The sequence below is a fragment of the Akebia trifoliata genome, chromosome 5 (assembly GCF_017979445.1).
Source record: "Akebia trifoliata isolate Shusen 1 chromosome 5, ASM1797944v1, whole genome shotgun sequence".
In the NCBI taxonomy this organism is placed as follows: Eukaryota; Viridiplantae; Streptophyta; class Magnoliopsida; order Ranunculales; family Lardizabalaceae; genus Akebia; species Akebia trifoliata.
In genome coordinates, this window is record NC_141379.1 from 10,050,119 (window position 1) to 10,069,729 (window position 19,611).

The window sequence follows — 19,611 nt, forward strand, 5'->3', positions numbered from 1 at the left end:
ACAATGTTTGGTTTTCTTTAGAGCCTCCGAACGCCACCCTATATATATATATAGGGTCCCGTTCAGCACCAAACATTTTGCCCAACCATTTTTGTCCTACTTGGAATGAGTTGATTTTTGTTGGGATGATCTCTATGGTAAGGAGATCATCCTTACCAAAAAATCAACTCATTCCAAAACTTCTAGCCCCATGTTTACAAGTTGAAAAATCGTTGACCGTCCATTTTTTGTAAACCATTTTTGATAGGGTTAGAAGTTTTGGAATTGGCTGATTTGTGGTGATGATGATCTCCTCATCGTAGAGATCATCCTCACCAAAAATCAGCCCATTCCAAAACTTCTAACCCATGTAGGACAAAAAGGGTTGGCCAAAATGTTTGGTGTCGAACATTTCCCATATATATATATATATATATATATATATATATATGAACAGCGTTCCTAAGACTCATATTGGGACTCACATTGCGACACACCGTTTTGTCTTATATGGACAAAAATATTTGGAATGGGCTGATTTTTTGTGAGGATGATCTCTATGGTGAGGAGATCATCCTTGCCAAAAATCAGCTCATTATGAAACTTCTAGACCGTCCAATTTTTGTTGAAAAATTATAGACCGTCCAATTTTTGTAAATCAATTTTGATGGGGTTACAAGTTTTGGAATGGGATGATTTTTTGCCAGGATGATCCCCTCATCACAGAGATCATCCTCACAAAAAATCAGCTCATTCCAAACATTTTTGCCCATATAAGACAAAACGGTGTGTCGCAATGTGAGTCTCAATATGAGTCTTAGGAACGTGACCCTATATATATATATATATATATATGGGAAATGTTCTGTACCCTACACTTTACCCTACGTGTTGTCTTACATGGGTTAAAAGTTTTGGAATGGGCTGATTTTTGGTGAGGATGATTTCTACGGTTAGAAGATCCTTCTCACCAAAAATCAACCCATTTCAAAATTTCTAACCCCATGTTTACAAGTTGAAAAATTGTGGACCGTCCATTTTTTGTAAACCATTTTTTATGGGGTTAGAAGTTTTGGAATGGGCTAATTTTTTATGAGGATGATCTCCTTACCATAGAGATCATCTATGGGAGGGGGCCCCAACAGAGATAATAGTAAGGATAACGAGCACTCCGCCTGCTTGGTTGGCGGTAGGAGCAGCGGGCAAGTGTTTGGTAGGCCAACACGTAAGGTAAAGCGTAAGATAAAGTGTAGGGCGTCGAACGGGACTATATATACATATATAGTCCGAACTAGTAGGGGCGAGGCAACTGGCCTGTTAGAGCAGCATATCTCGTCCCAATCCCTCGAATACATGCAATATACCACAAACCGCTCATACCAACTAAGCAAGGATAAATCTTTGTGGGTGGTCAACAAGGGGACTTGTAATGATCCCTGTTTTTACGCATATCTTGAAGAAATTTGTAGGCCAAACAAATAGGAATTTTTCTTAGATTTCGAATTTGACGAATTCAACTACACCTTTAGATCCACACCGAAAAAATAACTAAAATAGACTATCCCCCATTTCTCTCTTTACCATCTACATATCCCTCTTCTACTATCCTCTTCCTCTTTTTAATTTTAAGAAGCTTTTAAGATGTAAGTCCGGTAGATCGGACTTCGGTTCGATTGAAAGTATAAGGGTTGTAACCACCTTTAAAAATAAAACTAATTTAAACCTTCAACTGTTTTGAGGCAAGTGGTATTTAGGTCCTTCTCAACCCATAAGAATAGACCCCTAGCCATTAGCCAACACTCTTCAAAAACATGTTATTTGAAGGCTAAACATCTATATGGGTCATCTCTCTCGATGAGATGTTAGTATAAGCCAAAAATAAATCCTTACTTAGGGTACACATTATCGACACGTGGTACTTTATTTTATTTTACAATTTCACCAAAAAATGACTGAGTTGAATTGAGGTTACCACCACTTGGTGGGGAGAAAAGGGTGTCTAACACCTTCTATTTTCTCCAATCGAATCGCTTACCCTGATCTCAAGGTTAGATTGGTACCTTATCCATTGAGAGTCACTAAACTCCGAAATGGCACTTTTCTAAAAAATTGTACATCGAGTGACCATTCACACCCTCTTATAATATGAATGGTGACGACTCCAAACCTTCGAAGAAGTGGCACTCGTAATCGAGGATCACGTATCTACAATATGTAAAGAAACTTTCCAATCTATAGGCTAATCAATAAAAGCTTAGTCAACAATCCAGTAAGATGGATGACATTCCCAATCCTAGTTGATTCCTTACTTTGGATGTAGGGTCAAACTGACCATGAACAAAGCGAAGAATGATAAAACGTTTGCCAACACCGGAATCTCCTAACAAAACCAACTACATCAAGTGGTTAACATAAAAAGTAAGTATCACAAATAAGCAAATCCGAAAATTAGTCTAATTATGGGAGAATTTACCAACATATAGAGATTGTTAGATAAACTATCTACAAAAATGCATGAACATTTCTTAGAATTGAAAGCGCCATTGATTCGAGGGGTGTGCGGATCCGCTTTTGATTTTTGAGATTTGAGAGTCACCACCTAGTTATTACGGTCTAAAAACCGAATATTGACTCTAAATAGATGAAAGTAACTAATCTACAAATAAAATAGACTATGATCCGGGGATCACGTAACGGGGTTGGAAGGTATTAGGCACCAACCCTGCCCGGCAAACGTCGGTTTCTACTATTTCCCAAAAAAGGATTACATTACTAAAAGACCTAAAACAAATAAATAAAAAAGTAAAAAATATACCTAGATGATCGCAACGATTTGTTCCCTCAGTACTAGCAGGGAGAGTCCTTGTACGAGTTTCCTTATTTTTCCTCCGTCACTAGATCTACTTCAGATCTCCAAATTAAAGTGTCTACTTCTTATATATGAGTATTTTTATATTTTTTAGAGGGTTTCTGTGTGTTTTTTAAGCAAAAGTTGGGGTTTGCATGTTAAGTATGGAGTTAGGACTTCAAAATTAGGGTTTAGGGAAGGTTAGGGAGACTTTTTAACATACTTTTCCTAGGGTTTATTTTGACATGTGAGATTGGGTTGTGGAGGCTCCTGTTTATATATTTTTTTTTAAAGAATTAGAGTTTGACTAGGTCTCTTTTAGATAAGGTGAATTAGGGTTTTGATTTAAGTTTTATTTGATTGACTAGGTTTCTTTAGATTAGGGTTTTAATTAGGATTTTAACTTAAGTCTTATGAGATTGACTTGATTTTTTAAATTAGGTTTTTTAATCTTGCATACAATGAAAGAATATATTTTTTAAGTTTTGTGGAGAACCCTCCTTAATTATATTTTAATTATTTATGGTATTTTAATAAATATCAAGGGGCTCCACTTAAATAAGTGGGCAACCATCAACAATTTTGCCTGAGGGCTTGATTGATTAATTTTCTTGGTTCAAAATTTTAAATGAATTTTATTAAAGTTTCATTTTATGTTAATTAATATTTTAATTATTAATTTTAGAATTTTAAATTGTTAAAATTAAAAAATTATCGTTTTGCCCCCGAAGAGAACTTTTGTATTTCTGATCGTTTTTCAATGTTTTAGGATGTTTTGGAATCGATTTTCATAAGAAATTCGATGGGATTATCGATTTGTGTCACTTATGAAATTTTTGTATGAAATGATTGTGAACCCTATGAGGAGCATTTTCGTAATTTTGTCAAATTTGGTGAAAATTCGCGCAATGGTTTATTTTGTTTCAAATTATTGTTTTATGTGTTTGAAAGGAGTTTCCTAAGCGTAAGGAGGAGGATGTTTTGATGTTAGGGGTATTTTGGTAATTTGATCATTTTTTAGTGATTTTTATCGTAAAACTTCTTTTTGTTTGCAAAATGATGATTTCTATGTTTTTGGGATTATATTTTCCTAGCGTAGCGTGGTTTCTATAGTTTTGTTAGTTTGAGATACCCCATCCGAATTTCTAAAACATATCTAACAATAAAATAAAGTATTGGAATATTCATCCATCATTGGAAATCGTCACGATCGGGTTGACAAGTTGATTAATCAGATGAGTACAAAAATGAGGTGTCTACAAGAGTTCATGAGTGATTCCTTGTGAACCATTGATTCCAAAAGTGATAAACTTGAATCAATAACCCTTGGTTAAGCTAGGTACAAATTACAACCAATGTTTTTACTTGTCTATGTACCACTCATATAGGATAATTGATAACTGGGCCTTAGATAAATGCCTGATAGATTAGTTTGTTATGTTATTTTCATTTGTTTGGGGATAGGGACAGTAATAGTGCAGATGGTTTCTTGAATGTTAATAGACTATACTATTATATGTAAATAGACACAATCCAAGGAAATTTTGAAAATGACTTACGTGGTATGCATTGAGGTGTAGGGGAGGGTTCACTACAACATTTTCGATGTATAGCGGCGGATTTTTCCGCTACTACAAGATAGATTTTCGTCAGTAAAAACTATTTGCGGCAGTGAGCAGCGGAAAAGAGATCCATATGTGTTGCCTCCATCGCTAAATGTAGTAGCGGATAACTTGTTCCGCTGTTGCAGGTAATATCTTTAGCTGCGGATATGAATATCCGCTGCAATAGGTCAATTGTTTCACAAATAGAATATAACACATATAGCAACGGATATTAAGATCCTCTTTATTAGGTTAATTTTTAACCAATAGAATATAATACATATAGCGACGGATATTAATATCCGCTGCAATAGGTCAATTTAAAAAATAAAATAAAATATAGCAATTAACGACGGATATTAATATCCGCTGCAATAGATCATTTTAAAAAAATAAAAATAATACATATAGCAGTGGATATTAATATCCACTGCAATAAGTCACTTTTTTTTTAATATATATATATATATTACATTTAACCCATGTCCTCTAACCTGCATACATTAATATAAAAAAAAAACAATAAACAACACCATTGGAGCAAGGCTAGAGTTTTGGTGGACTCTTGTTTCATTTCTTAGATTTCAATGAACCAATAAAAATATGTAATTAGTGAAAAATAAAACAACTTTCATTCAACATTAGCACTATAAATTCTTATTCAACTAGTTTACACGCGAACCCAGAAAGAAAGAAATGTGCAACTCAACACTTTTAAGGCATAGTTGAATTCATCAATGCAAATAATCTTAGAGAGAGGCATACAAACTCGGTGCATTTCTGAGGACAAAGCATCCCAAACAACATCACTTGAGATGATTAGCCTACCCCCTGAAGTAGATAGCTGCAGTAGAGATAATATGGCAGTTATAACGAAAGACAAATAATAGTGGGAAAAATAATATGTTTTTACTGTTATAGGCCAAAATAAAGGATTTATGTTGTTTAGCTCAACTTAAAATCAATTTCACACATAGGCAACAAATAAATGCACATTAAAGTAGAACTAATGTCTGCCAAACAATTATAAACCAAACAAAAAACCTGCTTATTTCTTAAATAATGTAAAATCTTAAGAATATAGTAGTCTACCCATGAGAAAGTGTCAAAAGCAAGAGCTTTTCCAATTAGTTTAGTAATTGACTTAATGTCTACAATTCTACAATCCATGTATGGATCTCAAGTCTACATTAACACAGTAGACTATGAATTTATGAAACTATTGCCACAAAAAGTAGTTAAAACATAGCTAGTCATTCATACAAGGTGTCTTAAAATGATTAGATACTCATTGAAAGTGCTAATAAATCAAAAGGTCTTTAGCTATGTATAAGCATGTGCCAATAAGTAGCATCTAATGATTTTGCAATTACTTCATAGCAAAATCCTATACAAAGTTCTTTGTTCTATGACTCACCATGGGGTTGTGTATATGTAACAACTATCTATCAGTGTCTCTGAGTACTTGAGAAACACTTTTAAGACCTTACGAAATTCAAATAAATAATTATCTTAGCAGGAAGAAACCTAAATGCATCAGGGACCAATCATCATAAAATAGTTTCCATTAAATGTAACACTAAAAAGATTAATCAAAATTTCTATCGTTATCATAGAAAATTTATCAATGAAAGAGAACAAGTAAAGCAAGAAGCCAAAGGGAGGAAAAAAGATAAAATCATAAATGTACCCTAGTACTATGATATAAGGATGACATTTCATTTACAGTCTTATTAAGTCTTAATGTTGCAATGGATGAAATATGAAAACACGCAGCTCACAATAAGCATCATGCAGAGATAAATAATATTACCACTATATCATAATCAGCGTAAAACGACGGCCCAAGACTAACCCCCTTCAACTCTCTCTAAACTCATCTTTCTCATACTCTCTCCACCATTAACAGCAAGCCACCACAACAGCCCCTACCGATCTCTATCACTCTCCCAGACCTTTATCTCTATCACAAACCTCCTCACTCTCACAAATTTTCTGTCTTTTCGGACAACAAGCAAAAAATATAGAAAAAAAAAGGGTTGAAGAAAACAAAAGAGAATAAAGAAAGAAGAAGAGAATAGGGAGGAAGAACTAATCTCATTAACAAGCTCGTCTACACCAACAAACGTATATCTTCATCCTCTACTACTCATTCCCTGGCCTTTTGGATTGTTGATTAGGTACATTTTTCATATCTCCTCTCCGACATGTTATCTCCTACTTGCATTTTTTTTTCGGAGATTAAAAATGAAAAATAGATTAGTAATTGTGGCTTTCAATAGGACTTGTATTAGTATCTGAAGATAAAGAACGAATTACAATAAGACAACAAAAAACCATGAAAAGAACTATTCATGAAAACAAAGTAAAAGATACTTAGATTACTTATATTAGCAAGAATAAGTGATCAACATGAAAGTGAAAAACTTTATTTTTAATCTCATTATTCGTCTTTTATTAAAAATGATTGCCAAATAATTTTCCAAAGCATTACTTCGAAAATTTGAAATACAAGATACCCAGATACCTTGCAATGTGTTCTTAATCTCATGATTCTCTTTCCGGACCTCCTCATGCTTAAATTAGAATTTCCTAGTCTGTTAATCAATGGAAACCATAAAAATAATAAATCAATGATTTGTTATGAGGGAGGTAATGCGGGTCTGCAAAGAGAAGAACAGCCAGTGAAAAAGCATCGATGGTTCCTATCCACTTTCACGTTAAGATGTGCGACATGTGGCCCAATCTTGGGTTCCTATCCACTCTCACCTGTTATACCAACAGAGGTGTCAAAGATCTATAAAAACCGCCGCCACAAAATTAAGAATTTGAAAATAAAAAAAATGTAAATTAATTAGATATGAAATTGAAACATGGAAACATATAAAAAAATTCAAAATATTTGATTAGTTTCATGGACTCTTCTAAAAGGGTGAGGTACTCGTGTCGGACGCATGTCGAATCCCTACACTACATGGACACTTAGATGACACTTCCATTTTTTTTTCTTGGTATCTTATTGAGAAGTAAAATACTAGCCTTAAACAATGTTTGAGGCAAAGCATCAAACACATGGCTGAGGTGGGAAGCTATAAGGACTCCCTAGAAAAATGAATTTTTAGAAAATCTATATTGACCCTAAGAATCCTGTGTTTTTGGTCCAATCTCAGCCATATGTTTGAGGTAGAATCTACCTCAAACACCAGGAAATAAGCACTTACATCATTTCTATGCTTTCCTATTGAATTTTTTTCATTTTTCTTTTAGCAAATACAAGATTATAGTTTCATATATTCTCCGGTCTGTAATTGCATGAAACATATAGTGAGATAACCCATCCTACGATTCATTATTATCTTGTTATTATATAAAGATGCTTACTAATTGTAAATTATAAAAATTAATCTTGAGTCCATTAATCCCTTTCGGGGGTTGCCAAATCCGACTCTGTACACCCTTATTGGAATTTGACACACGTACCAAATCAATGCAACATCTTTTATTTTTGGAGAAACTCAAGTACGCATTGTCAATAATTATTGTGCAAATGATTTCTCTAACCAGGGGTTTATAAGAGGTAAGGAATGAGTATGAGAAAAAATGATATCCAACCATGTTGAGTCCAAGGTGATATTTGTTCTAGAGGAGGGCATGAGCCTGAGTGCTTGCATATTTCAATTGCACACCTTTATTCCTAGTGGAGACAGCAAGCTGTCTGCAAGATTGGGAATGACAACAAATGTTGAACCTAAGCTATACCTGATCTTATAACATTTTGAAGTGGATAGACCTACAGTTGGAATGCCCACCCTTGCCAGACAATTCTTGGAGAGTTAAGCATTTGAGTAGGGATTGGACTCCATTTTAAATTGAACACTATTTTTCTATGTTACATACTCTTATGTTCACGTTGTTGATTAAAAAAATGATAGTTTGTTTATCTTGGCTGAATAGGGTATTGGAATGTTGCAAAACTAGGTGTCTATAAGTCATGATGGAAGAGAAGTCATCCTAGATCGCAAATTGAGAATGGGTAGTTATTCAATTGAGAGCAAAGTATTTCTTGGGCTATCACTGTTTTGGAGGTAGTCAACTAGTTGGGACATATATAGAATATGTAAGTAGGATACATTAAGAGTGATGGATCCAAGGTCCCTCAAAGAACAAGTCTTAAAATAATGCACAAAGGAGTTGGGATAAACTCCATTAAAAATGTACCTCCCATTAGGATTGTTGGGAGAAGTTAGGAATATGCATTTTGGATTCTCCTGCTCAACCACTTCAGTAATGCGCACTACATCCAAGCTGAAGTCCGGCTTCCTTGGCACTACAAACTAGAATGATGAAGTATAAGTGATCATACACATATTCATTTAGATATAAAAAAAGAATCGAATAAAAGATTGGCAAGGCAAATCACAAAAAGCAAGAAATATTTAATTCTACCGTTGATGACCACTACTCTATTAACATCTATTAAAAGATTTTTTTATTTCACCATTTAATCACCTTAGCATTAAATGGTTAAATTGATATTATTGGGGTAGACAAATAAATTTCATGCAAAATTATTTTGTAATTTATCTTCTAAAAAATTGACACAATTTTTTTACACTTAACTCTGTCCTCTAGGTTTCTAAACAAAGCTTGCATCATTAGAAATCCAGAGAAATATCTGCACTATGCAGCAAGTAGAATAGCTAAAATCACTGATTAAAGTGATCCCTCTATGGTCTACCGGAATCATGATTGATGTAACAATCAACCAACATGCATTCCAAGAACTTCAAGCAAGCACTATGGATTGACACTTAACCTCAAAGTTCAAAATTCCACCAAGATCCTTTAGTGTATTTGGACTCATCGCTTTGACGATATGGGTGGCTATTTACGATCGAATAGCCGTTCCCTTACTTGCTAAGTTCACAGGCCAACCACGTGGACTTAGTTTTACACAATGGATGGGGATCGGATTACTAATCTCATTCCAGTATTTCTCGAACATCAAAACTGCAGGACATAGATCCTCCATTATCTCCCATTTGAGGTTTTCCAACAATTTAATATTTCCAGTATGGTAAATGCTAGGATAATTCAGTGGTAGACCAACACAGTTTCGTAATTTATTCTCAAACCTATTCAAAGATGAGCTGATTAAGCACTAAAAAAGTATAGAAGCTGTCACCAAGACAGGCTTCAATTAGGAAGTTCTATGGATCATTCAGCACATTAATACATGGTCCTCAATGCTTCTACTCATAAATGTATCCAAAACCTCAATTCAAAAGGCTTCACCAAATGCCATTTAGCAAAAATAGTAAATCATGAAACAAAATGACAAAGCAAAATTCAAATACTTTGGGGATAATTCTAAAAAAAACCTAGTGTGTTCCAGTAAATGTTAAACCTTAAATTTCCCTTGAAATCTTAATTATGTGACACAAAGGACATGATCCATCCATACGGCTAGAAGTGTCAATCTAATATGGGTATCGAGTGTCCGTCTTGATGATCCCCAGATGATGGAAATTCAAAGATGTGGAAATGTATTTAATGCCAACTGATTAAATAATGGGATGCAAGATGAGTCACATTATAATCCATTGTACATGACATTTGTAAATTTAGTGGTTTTTGATCGATGGTAAAACTTGCTAAATAAATGTAGAGATTAAGATTAAGAAATGGACTTTGGGTAAGTCGAATTCGTTCCACAGGGACAATGAGGATTCACGGATTCATTCGGATAAAAATGCCAAAACAGAATTGGAAAACAGATTAGTTTTAAAAACAAAACAAAGTTGTAGTAGAAACTAAATTGAAATCTAAACAGAAAATAAAGATTGAAATTCTAAGAGAGAAGGATTAGAGAGTTCAATGTAGTCTTTGCAAACCATCCACAATGCAGATTAATTCTGAATCTAACTCAATCCATGTAGCAAGTCATTGCTCATGGATCGGAAAGTGGAGCCGTTTAATCAACGAAAGTAACTAGAAGTTATTCATGTAAATCCTAATCTGATTGAGATTGCTTAATCTATATTCTGATTCTTCACAGAGCATAGCCATTCTTGAACTTATCTAAGTAATGGCTATCAAAGTTGAATCAGAAATATAAGCTAAGGGATCTAATCAAAGAAGAATTTACAGAATATTTAACAAGATAAGCAAGAATAATGAATTTGAAACTACATAAATGGATGGACTTGCTCTGGCATTATTGAACTCTCTAAGGAGATTCTAGCCACTCATTGCAAGATTCATAATTGCAACAATTAATAAAAAGCAAAGAATATGGGTGAAGAAGATGAAGACGATGATCGATCCGAAATTCTCCTTTTATAGCTCTTCCAACAATTACCTAAACAATGAGTGGTTCCTCTTGATGTTCTCACTACACTCAAGATCTCACTCAAAGGAAAATTGCAGAGAATTACAAAGAGGAGAAATCAAAACTTAGAGAAGAAGAGAGCAAGGAGAAGGACCATTCTCTAAAATCAACCCTCAAATTTATAATGTTCGTATTCGGGTAATCGGGTTGACTTTTCGGATGATTCGCTTCAAACTACCCATTCAGTTACAACCACCGAAGCTTCTAGAAGCTTCTGTGAAAATCTCGAGGGCAAATTCCTCGAGATGACCGCGGCGCGGTCATGCCTAGCCGCGGCGCGGTGACGTGGCGCCCAAATCGATCGAGATTTTTCTGGATGCTTCCTTTCGGCTCGTGTATTGTAACCGTAATTGTTTCGCGATTTGTTAGCTTCCACGTGCGCTACAATTAACACTAATATATCATTAGCTCTATTAATTTGGATAAATAAAATAATTTTGCAATTATTTAAATGAACTAACATTTATGTAATGGTAATCTTAGTGCAATTGTGGTCCCAAAATTGAATAATTGGGACCTTATCACACCCCCAAACCTCAATTTTGCTAGTCCCGAGCAAAACTTAAATCTAAACAACTCCTCTTTCGTGAGGTTCCCGACTGCATTTAGCTTATGCAGTAAGCCCTTAAACCCCTAGGTTACCCCTAGTGGACGAGTTTGACTCGTGAGGGTTTGCAGTGAATATACCCACAAAATTCTAACATTTTGAAAGATAACAACTTCAAAATTATTGTATATAATGCCATCACACCAACCAATTTTCAAAATCCAGTCAAAGGTTATTTGAGTAAAAATTCTTTTTATTCCTCATTTTCAGAAATATCTTGAGTGTGTGCACAAATTTTTCTGATTGTAACATAAATTTTTCGGAACAAGGTTTCCCTTCTTAACTACTAAAATGTATGGGTCTGCCTAAATTCTAACTCGAAACTAAGCCTCCTGTCTGGGATTGTGAGAAGTATGGATGTTCACTTTAATACCTCTAAGGGGCTTTATCTGTGATATTCCAGTGTACTCACGTTTTTACCATTGACGGCTTTCACCCTACTGAACTATTTTGGTCCCATTGGACTCTTTTTACAATTTGCACTTTTTCAGTTCTAACCTTCACATCTTTCTGCTTTTCTTTTCAACCTTTTCACACACTTTATCATTTTTCTGATATTCTTTTTCAAAAAGCAGGTAGCCCTTTTCAAGGTACCCAGTCTAATCCTATGGTTGCTGTCTCCAAAAATATCAACTACAGTTCTGTTTTTCTTCTATTCAGCCAACCAAAGGACAAGGAGGTCAAAGTTCATTATTTTTCAAGCTTTCCCTCTCATTCTAGACAGTGAAGAAGACAACTCTTAATCCAAAATAATTTTTTCACTACAATCAGAAGTGACGTGAATTTTGTTTTTCAAAATATCTTGTTTTTGAGGAATAAGAATTTATAAACAAATTGGACATGAGCCTGGTTTAAAAATTCGTATGATGACAGTACATATAAAAATTTGATGAAGGTATTTTGAAAAATGTACCGAAAACAATGTAAATTTTTTTAATTTATTTAATTGAAATGTGCTATCCACACCCCCAAACCTAAATTTACATTGTCCTCAATGATTAAAGAGTAGAGGTTTAGAGTACACCTGAAAGCGGATGTCATTACGTTGCAAAAGTTGTAGGTACAACCAAAAGAAGTGTTCCACACAGGGTGTAAAAGTGAAAAGCACACTACACAGGGTGTACCTGAAAGAAAGTTAGTGAATGCAGAAAGAATTGAAAAATAAATCCTATATGGTCACGCAGAATATGTACAAAATCAAGGGTTGCCTCCCAAAGTAGCGCTAAGTTTAATGTCTTCAGCCAGACATGGAATTAGAGCTAATCCTGGTACACAGGATTACTCAAAATGAATCTTTTTCTGATGGATGAGGGAGAGTCTGAAATGGCTTCAGCCTTTGGCCATTGACTTGGAAAATATTTCCATTGGCTGGGTTGAGTACCTCGATGTTTCCATGAGGGTGAATATTGTGGATCAAAAATGGTCCAGTCCAACGGGACTTTAACTTTCCTGGAAATAAATGAAGGCGAGAGTTATACAGGAGCACTTTCTGGCCTACGTGGAAAGATTTTCTCTGAATGTGCCTATCATGCCAGATTTTCGTTCGATCTTTGTAAAGTTTTGCGCTATCGTAAGCATCATTCCTTAATTCTTCCAACTCAGTGAGTTGGAGCTTTCTAAGCTCGCCGGCCTTCGCTAGATCAAAATTTAAATGTTTGATCGCCCAATAAGCTCGATGCTCAAGTTCGACTGGCAAATGACAAGCTCTACCAAATTAACCGATAAGGGGACATTCCTATTGGAGTTTTGAACGCTGTTCTGTAGGCCCACAAGGCATCAGATAATCGTAAGGACCAATCTTTACGAGTCGGATTGACGGTTTTTTCAAGAATGGTTTTGATCTCACGATTAGAAATTTCGACCTGCCCACTGGTTTGTGGGTGATACGGAGTAGCTACCTTATGAGTGATTGAATATTTGCGCATCAAACTTTCAAAAACTCGGTTACAGAAATGTTTCCCTCCATCAATGATAGCACGAGGGTACCAAATCGGGCAAACACAGTGTTTTTGAGGAAATTGAACAACAACCTTATGATCATTCGTTCGACAAGCTGTGGCTTCAACCCATTTTGACACGTAGTCGACTGCGACTAAAATGTATTGGAATCCGTGTGAAATGGGGAAGGGACCCATGAAGTCAATGCCCCAAACATCGAAGATTTCGATGATCAAAATTGGTTGTTGGGGCATCTCATTTCTTCGACTGATTTTTCCTAGACGTTGACATCTATCACAAGATTTAGCAAAGAGATGAGCGTCACGAAAGATTGTGGGCCAATAAAAACCACACTGTAAGATTTTAGCTGCTGTTTTCTTTCCTCCAAAATGTCCACCACAAGCATGATTGTGGCAAAACTCGAGAATCCCACTCTGTTCTTTCTCATCAATACACCGACGAATTATCTGGTCTGGACAGTATTTAATAAATACGGATCATCCCAGAAGAACCATTTGGCTTGGGCGAGGAAGCGCAGGCGATTTTGTTTACTCCAAGAGGTTGGAGTTTGACCTGTCACCAGGTAGTTGACAATGTCAGCATACCAAGGTGTGTCAGAATTAGAAACTGCCATGATTTGCTCGTCAGGAAAATTTTCAGAAATCGGAAGAGAGTCAGAGAGAGTTTCAACTACTAGCCTAGATAGGTGGTCTGCAACCACATTTTCGCATCCCTTTTTGTCTCGAATTTCGAGATCAAACTCTTGAAGAAGAAGGATCCATCGTATCAACCTCGCTTTGCATCCTTCTTGGCAAGAAGGTATTTCAGCGCTGCGTGGTCAGTGAAAATGACTACTTTGGACCCTATAAGATAGGAACGAAATTTATCTAAGGCAAAAACTACTGCTAGTAGTTCCTTTTCCGTGGTGGAATAATTGAGCTGGGCATCATTAAGCGTCTTGCTGGCATACTGGATGACATGGGGGAGTTTGTCAACTCGTTGCCCCAATACAGCACCTATAGCGTAATCGGATGCATCACACATCACCTCAAATGGGAGATCCCAATTGGGTGGTTGGATAATAGGTGCTGAGGTCAACTCAGTTTTCAGCTTCTCAAAGGCGGATAAACAAGCGGTAGAAAACTCGAAAGAAATGTCTTTGGCTAACAAATCACACAGGGGTTTTGAAATTTTTCCGAAGTCTTTGATGAACCTTCTGTAAAACCCTGCGTGCCCTAGGAACGAACGAACTTCTTTCACAGTTCTAGGTGGAGGGAGATTTGCGATGAGATCGACTTTGGCTTTATCTACCTCAATTCCTTTGTGGGAAATAATGTGCCCTAGAACTATCCCAGAGGTAACCATGAAGTGACACTTTTCCCAATTTAGCACGAGGTGCTTCTCTCGACATCTTTTCAAAACTAACTTCAAATGATTCCAAAGTCATCAAAACTCGACCCAAATACAGAAAAATCGTCCATGAAGACTTCAAGAAAGTCTTCGACCATATCAGAAAATATACTCAACATGCACCTTTGAAAGGTGGCAGGAGCATTACATAGCCCAAAGGGCATACGTCGATAGGCGAAGGTCCCAAATGGACAGGTAAACGTTGTCTTTTCTTGGTCTTCTGGGGCTATTGGGATCTGGTTGTATCCCGAATATCCGTCAAGAAAACAGTAATAAGCATGACCGGCTAAACGTTCAAGCATCTGATCGATGAATGGAAGAGGGAAGTGATCCTTACGTGTCATCGTATTCAGTTTTCGGTAGTCTATACAAACTCTCCATCCGGTTTGGACTCGAGTAGGTATGAGTTCATTATCCTGATTTGTCACAACTGTGACACCGACTTTTTAGGGACAACCTGAACTGGACTAACCCATTTACTATCCGAGATGGGGTATATAATACCCGCATCTAAAAGTTTGATGACTTCTTTTCGGACGACCTCTTGTAACACCGGATTGAGTCGCCTCTGTGGTTCTCTCGATGGTTTGAAATTTTCCTCAAGATGAATTTGATGCATGACCACAGAAGGACTGATGCCTTTGATATCAGCTATGGTCCACCCAATAGCTTCTCGATTTTCGCGCAGAACGTCAAGTAACCGATTTTCTTGTGATTTTTCTAGAGTAGGGGAGATAATGACAGGAAAGTTTCAGCATTACCCAAAAATGCGTATTTCAGCGTATCAGGCAATTGCTTTAACTCAAGCTTTGGAATTTCTTCCACTATTGGGGATGACGAGAGAGAGGACAGACTCTGAATTTTTGGCTGCCAATCCATCATAGGGACGGATTCAAGAAGAGAGTTCACCTCCCTGATGGATTTCTCAGTATCGAACTCAAGGCCGAATTGGCCAAAATACTCTTCTAGCGGATCCTTGTTCTCCTGTTTCCTCAAAGTGCTACTGACCAGGGTGTCGATCATGTTGACTTCTTCCAAATCATCCATGTCAGTAGATTGAAACTTATTTTGGAAGACATTCATTTTGACCTTCATGTCCCCAAATGATAGGGTCATGATACCATTGCGACACTTGATGACTGCATCGGAAGTGGCTAAAAAGGGTCTTCCTAAGATGACTGGAACATGAGAATTTGGGTTAATGACAGGTTCAGTGTCAAGAACTACGAAGTCGGCAGGAAAGTAGAAATCCTTCACTTTGATATCACATCCTCCACTATTCCCTTGGGAATCTTCACCGATCTATCTGCTAGACTCAGAGTGATATCCGTAGGTTTAAGTTCACCTAAACCTAATTGCTGGTAGACTGAGAAAGGAAGAAGATTCACACTAGCCCCAAGATCTAATAGACATTTCTCAATCATCGTATCTCCAATGTGCACAGAAATTGTAGGACAGCCTGGGTCCTTGAATTTAGGAACAATTGTCTGCTGAATCAGACAGGAAGACTGGGCTGTCATCATAGCCTCTCTTGGCACAGGAGTTTTTCGCTTCACTGTGGTGAGATCTTTGAGAAACTTGGCATATGAGGAAATTTGACGAATTGCGTCAAGGAAGGGAATATTATTTGAACATTTTTGAATACACTTCTAGAATTCCTTCCAATTGTTTTCCCTTTTTGTTGTCTAGAAGTCTATGAGGGAACGGAGCTTTGGGAATGATCACTCGACTTTCGAGAGGAGGAGGTGTTTCCTTAGACTGGTCTTCTTTTTCTGTGGAAGGTGCACTAGAGGTTGTTTCTTTGGATAGAACCTCCTCAGGCATTTCAACTTTATTGTCCACCAATTTGCCAGATCGTAAGGTGTGGACGGCTTGGACAGAATTAGAGGGACCTGCCTGACTATTGATTTCATACTGTCCTCTTGGAACAGTTCCTGCTGGATTAGGCACAGTTTGACTGGGAAACTGGCCTTTGTTTTTCTCTCCTATGGATGAAGCTAACTGACCCATCTGAACCTCTAAATTTTTGATTGCTTGCGCAGTGACCTGGTTGGTCTGAGACTGGTTCTGGGTAGTTTGGATTTGTTGATGTATGAGTTGCTGTTGTTGCTTTAATATCTCAGCCATCATTGATTCCAATGCTGAGTTTGGTTGAGCAACAGGAGGAGAGTAATTGGTCATAGGGTCGACAACGATCGCCCGTTGATCAGAATTTTGAGGTGAAGAATAGGATGGTTGCGGAACCAAAGATAGGTTCGTACTGCATGAGTTTGACGATTGAAATTTTTCTGAAACCCTGGAGGACCTCCTGATTGGATAGGTTCACTTTGTCGATAGGAAAAATTGGGGTGAAACCTATTATCGGGATGGTACGTCTGACTATAGGAGTTAGGAGTGGGTTTCCTATATGTGCTGTAATTTCCAACAGCATTGGCTTGCTCTGACTGCGAGAGAGTCAAGGTGGGACAATTCTCTGTAGAATGATTGAAATTCTCACACAGCTGACATGATGAAAATGTCTCTGTGGCGACTTGTAAATTGGAGTGGCTTCTTGGAAATTGGATTTGACACTGAAAGCGTCGAACTTCTTATTGAGACTTTGTAAGCTACTCACAAGGCTATTCATGACATTCTTAAGTTCAGGATCAGACTTAACCTCATACATGCCCGGCTTCTTGACTCCTAAATCTCCTCTATCGAAATCCCCTATGTTTGTGCTCCAATTTCGAGCATTCTCAGCCAATTCGACTAAGAATTCATAAGCTTGATTAGGAGTTTGATTCATGAATTTACCCTGATGCATAGACTCGAGAAGAATACGCTGGGCTGTTGGGAGACCTCGGTAAAAGAAATTAACTAATTGGGCTTTGTCTATCACATGGTACGGATACTTAACAAGAAGGTCATTGAACCTTTCCCAAGTCTGGGAGAATTCTTCATCCGATCTTCCCTTGAAGTTCCGAATGGCATTTTTGAATTGTTCCGTCTTCTTCATAGGGAAGAATTTGGCCATGAACTTTCTCAACAACTCATCCCACGTAGTGATAGAGTTGGAGGACAAGGAGTTTAACTAAGCCGCAGCATGGTTTTTGAGAGAGAGAAAATAACCTAAGCTTGACATTCTCATCGTCGAGGTGACCATTTTTGAATATCTGGCATAAGGTCAAGAATTTATTGAGGTGATTGTACGGTTGTTCGCTTTCGAAACCGTGGAATTTGGGCAGCATATTGATGGTGGCTGCCCGAATTTCAAATTGTGCCACGTTAGCGGCAGGTAAAATTATACATGATGGAGGGTTGACAGTAATAGTGCGAACAACTCATTGAGAGTTCGCTGATCCTGATGGATGCGATGAGGTGGAAGTGGATGTGGATCCATTTCTGGGACTGGTGGAGTGAGAACGGTGTTGCTTTCTCTTCTAACCTTAGGTAGAGGGTGGAGACCTTGTGATCTCCGGATCAAATACAATTGGATTTTTCTGCGATCTCCTACCTAACATACACTACCAAATTGCACACAATAGGAGGGAGAAATTCACACGTGAGAACTGGGTGCCTATTACTAGACAGCTCCTAACTGGTTCAAAGGATTAATCAAAGCCTCCAACCCAAATCTCTGAAATCGGAACAGCCAGTTTAATCTCCAGAGGAGAGGTGGCGCACAATGCTGAGCAAGGGCACTCTTAGATCACCTCTCGTCTTGAATAGACGTAGTCTATCCCCTGAATTCACGTAGAACTACAGGGCAAGATTGCGCTAGGCACTGTTCACGATCAAGAAGTGCAATTGGTGCAACTTTTGATTAGCTTTGCTTAATGAGCTCGATGGAACCTAGAGTCCAGTCTAATCAAATTTTAATTAATTAATTTGCTGTGAATTTGATTTTCCTAGAAGGGCAAGAAATCGGTAATGAACTCCGATTCTTATCTTATGGTGCCATCCTCGTAAGGGTGCCCTTGTTACTATGTGCAATCCAATGTGTACAGATTAGTCACTCAAAAGCAATACAGAAACTCACTAGCGAGTGATGCGTGAGTGTTTCGAAATTTACCTCCCGTTCTAGACGGGGGATGATCGAGTTGAGTCGACTCGGGCCACCAACACCAAACTTGGTGTACGAACCCGAGGGCTGAGATAGTTTCGTCCCACTATCGTCCGTCCCTAATCTATTACAATCCGAGCCCTCTCGGATACATTAAAATTTAATACAAGTTCAAGTTCCTAATACAAGTTGTTTTCTAAAAAAAATAAAATGCAGAGAATTGAATTGCTGATCTTCTTGGTGATAGAACCATTTAGTGGATAAAAATTCCACGTGTCGCCTTCCGTCAATTTCCTTCGAGTCCTCACCTGAACAGAACAAAATTATTCAAATCAGAATACTAAGAAAAAAAAAACAATATGACCATTACAATGTCCATGATGTCAGAAACTTGTCCAACAAAATCAGCAGAAAATGTTGCCACGTCACCGCGGCGCACAAGGGGTAACCGCGGCGCGGTAAAATTTTGATGAAAATCGATTTTTCAAATTGGAAATGGTTTCTGATATCCTGAGGATTGTAATGAAATTTTTTTCAATTTTTTTTCTGTTCGTTTGGCTTCTGTTTCAAGCAAAACACATTCGGTTCTGTTTCGAAACTGTTTCGGATACTTTCCGAATTGAAAAATGAATCAACTCGCTGTCCCCGGCAGCGGCGCCATTTTGATCGATGGTAAAACTTGCTAAATAAATGTAAAGATTAAGATTAAGAATGAACTTTGGGTAAGTCGAATTCGTTCCACAGGGACAATGAGGATTCACGGATTCATTCGGATAAAAATGCCAAAACAAA

The 19,611-nt window shown here is 37.3% G+C and overlaps 1 protein-coding gene across 8 annotated transcripts in view; it reads right to left on the minus strand.

Moving 5' to 3' along the window:
- Nucleotides 1-5,040: 5,040 nt before the first annotated feature.
- LOC147401443 (uncharacterized) overlaps nt 5,041-19,611 on the minus strand; it is a 19,335-nt gene continuing 4,764 nt past the window's right edge. For 4 of the 8 annotated variants that reach the window (XR_015178477.1, XR_015178473.1, XR_015178472.1 and 1 more), the window contains 3 exons: nt 8,650-8,765; nt 6,959-7,200; nt 5,041-5,275 (listed from right to left, as the gene is read on the minus strand). Coding sequence is in view for 2 of the 8 variants with exons in the window: in XM_086442763.1 (XP_086298889.1) it covers nt 5,102-5,275; nt 6,959-7,028; nt 8,650-8,765 (360 nt within the window). In the remaining 6 variants the exon portion in view is untranslated. The remainder of the gene's footprint in view (nt 5,276-6,958; nt 7,201-8,649; nt 8,766-19,611) is intronic. The other 4 variants (XR_015178475.1, XR_015178474.1, XM_086442763.1 and 1 more) reach the window with 2 other exon arrangements.